General features: G+C 34.2%; 1 protein-coding gene across 1 annotated transcript in view; it reads right to left on the reverse strand.

Moving 5' to 3' along the window:
* Positions 1-2741, reverse strand: part of LOC118768405 — a 39692-nt gene extending 36951 nt beyond the window's left edge. Inside the window, exons 1-2 of the mRNA XM_036514791.1 lie at positions 2725-2741; positions 317-388 (exon numbers count right to left, since the gene is read on the reverse strand). Of these exons, the coding sequence (XP_036370684.1) occupies positions 317-388; positions 2725-2741 (89 nt within the window). The remainder of the gene's footprint in view (positions 1-316; positions 389-2724) is intronic.
* Positions 2742-3493: the final 752 nt, after the last annotated feature.

Genomic DNA, 3493 nt, shown 5'->3' on the forward strand with positions numbered 1-3493 from the left:
AAGTAAATATGATTTTTTTTACTCACACAGACACGAACGTACACACCACACACACAGATACATCATACATGTTCACATAAAATCATATTCCAATGCAAACAATATTTATTATATCACACACAATCACATACAATCGTACACGTCTTCATACACGCACAAAGGGAAATATAATGACAAAATATGAATTAGGAAAGCGGAGAGAGAGAGAGAGAGAGAGAGAGAGAGAGAGAGAGAGAGAGAGAGAGAGAGAGAAAGCGAAGACATGAAATTTCTAGTGATATTACGTTCAGAAAATATCAACAAAAATTGAACTTACAGTTTCTCTAAATAGTCGAGGTTATTGAAGACACCACGTTCGATTTTCTCGATGTTATTATACTCCAAGCTTCTGTAGAAATAAAAAAAGATTATAAAGGAAATAGTTTAGAAAAGGTTCCTGTTAAAGCATTAAAATTTGTGTCTTAAAATCAAAATAGACTATGAAAGAAATGAGTGATGATAATAGTGAGGAGGAGGAGGAGGAGGAGGGGTGGATAAGGGGCGATGGAGGAGTTGAGGAGAAGATGAAGAGGAGGGAGCGTAAAATAAAAAGGCGACAGACAATGAGAAATTGAGTGGAACAAGTGATATAACGCATAAATCTATAGAAGAGCGAGTAGAATACGATGAAAGGAAAATGATGCATTAGAAATGGAAAAGGCAGTTGAAAAAATTAGAGAAGAAAGAGAAGAAAGAGAAGAAGATTAGGATGAAGAATGAAGAAGAAAATGGAAGATGCAGGAAGAAAACACATAATGAAAGGAGGAAGATGAAAATAACAACGGAAATGGGAATGAGGAAAAGAAGGAGAAAATCCATGTAAAGAATAAATTGTACAATCACACATGCACACATATGCACATATACACAGTTTCGTCTAGGATATCAATTACTGATGTTGATACGCCCACACATAGCTTCGTAGATATACATTTAAACACTCTCGAATATTGGGTTGTCCGGAAAGTTCGTGCCAATTTTTAAAGGAAAGAAAAAGGTCAATAAATACTTGCCATTACATTTTTAATCAACCAAATATGAACCCTTTTGTTGCAAAATGCGTCTCCATCTTCCTTTTAACTTGAAAATACCCTCTTCCCAGGCTTCATGGGAAGGAATTCATCAAGGTATCTTTTTACGTCATCCAAGGAATCGAAATTTCTAGCATTAAGACTATTCTACAGATACCTGAATAAATGGAAACCCGAAGGAGCAATATCTGGTGAATATGGAGAGTAGGGTAACACATCCCAGCCGAGCTGCAGCCATTTTTGTCTGGTTCCCAAAGCATCAAGTACCGAAAATGAATTTTCTTATCTTCCATTTTAAAGGGTTACAGAATTAACACAGGTTATAGGAACATAAACCTTCTTCAACGAAAAGATAGCTTAAACTCTGCTTTAAATAGAGGCGTAGTCAAATCCTATGTTATGGACTCAGCCATGTTCTAAAATAAGTCGAAAGGTAAGCTACTATAAATCGGCACGAAATATCTGGACAACCCAATAGATTGCTACAAACACTGAGAGATAGACAATGAATTAGAGAAGGATAAAGTGGGAAGAAGAGTAAGATTTGAGGACATTAAGTATTAATATTTATCCTTGGAGGATAATACTGATACTGTGTGTGGCATGAAAGAGTTTTGCTAAATTCTAATTCAGATAAATATTATAGATTGTTAAAATTTAGTCTTAAGAATTACATTAGAGAAAAGAAGTATAACAACGAAGAAATGGACGAAGAAGACTCCGATCCCAATTCAGATGAATGAGATAACAAATTAGCATATCTAGTAGAAGTAGTAGTAATATTATTATTATCATTATTATTATTATTATTATTATTATTTATTAGTAGTAGTAGTAGTAGTAGCAGCAGCAGCAGCAGCAAAACTAGAAGAAGAAGAAGAAGAAGAAGAAGAAGAAGGAGAAGAAGAAGAAGAAGAAGAAGAAGAAGAAGAAGAAGAAGAAGAAGAAGAAGAAGAAGAAGAAGAAGAAGAAGAAGAAGAAGAAGAAGAAGTAGAAGAAGAAGAAGATTATAATATTAATTACACTCCTTTCTACCAAGGCGCGAAATATTGGGGAGAGGTATAGTGGATTACATCGAACCCAGTATTCAACTGGTACTTAATTAATTGACAACGAAAAAATGAAAGCAAAGTCGACTGTGGCAGAATTTAAACGCGAAACGTAAAGACGAACGAAATACCGCTTAACATTTTGTCCGGCGTGCACAACGTTTCTGGCAGCTCGCTGCATTTTTAATTTAAAAAACTAATACAAACAATATTTAACAACTATTCTGTAACGTGATCAACGGATAATATATCATATTATTGTAACATTAAACAACAGTTAAACTAATTAATGAAATCATATAATTCTGTGAAATACACATGTATTGTTAGCACAGAAGTTTTCAGACTGTCCGTTCGTTGAATATTCTGCAAGATTTGATGAGGTCAGACAAATAACATCAAAGGTCAGATACTAGCCATATTCTATCAGTATGTATGCGATGTTATAAATTCAATATAATAAGCAGTTTATTTGACTTCAGTGCAGGTAACATATCGATCTGCTCTGCATAACATTGTGTTTAAAGCTGCGAGATCAACAACATTTGTGTTTCGCTGAGGACATAATTGAAATGGAAAATACGTAGAAAGTGTCAAATACTTACAACAATTCAATATCCATCGGAATTGGTTGTGGGACTGATGTTAATTGGCGATATTTACAATATACCTTTGTAGGTCCGTAGCAAGTACATATCTTGCATATATATGAAACAGCTTGAGCCTCCAAAACCAATATCGAACACAGTATCAATACAAACGTTTGCACATATGATACTATGTGGGGAAACATATTTTCAGGCGCAGATTAATCTGTCAAAGAGGAATATAGAAAATACCAGACTTTAATGTTATTAACATGTTTTTGGAAGGAATTAAAATTCACCCGTTCCACATAACAAATGTATCTTTATTGTCATAATTGGACATTTCAAGTAAAAATATACATTTCGATAAATTAGCGTGAAGAAATTTATTATTGATTACTGGTTCACAAACACATACACACAAATACACACACATGCACACTCACACACACACTTACTTGGTGGGTCCACTATAAAACTAATAAATCATAAATCTGGTGAATCATAAACACGTCGTGCCTATAAACGGTCGAGCCGCTACATGCTATGCCCCCCCCCCACACAAGCAACTGTATTGTAATGAATGATTTTTCCTACACCCTAGGTGTAGAAGTGTTGATACTAAATTTCTTATCGAAAATTCTTTGAATGATTTTATTTTACTAAAACTTTTCCTGAAAAAAAAGAGAACAAAGTATGAACGTAAATGAACAAATGAAAATGTACCTACAACGAAAGAAGCGAATTTCCTTGGTGACACTAGGACACACAGGATAATAATGAAATG

Source organism: Octopus sinensis, linkage group LG29 (assembly GCF_006345805.1).
Source record: "Octopus sinensis linkage group LG29, ASM634580v1, whole genome shotgun sequence".
NCBI lineage: Eukaryota > Metazoa > Mollusca > Cephalopoda > Octopoda > Octopodidae > Octopus > Octopus sinensis.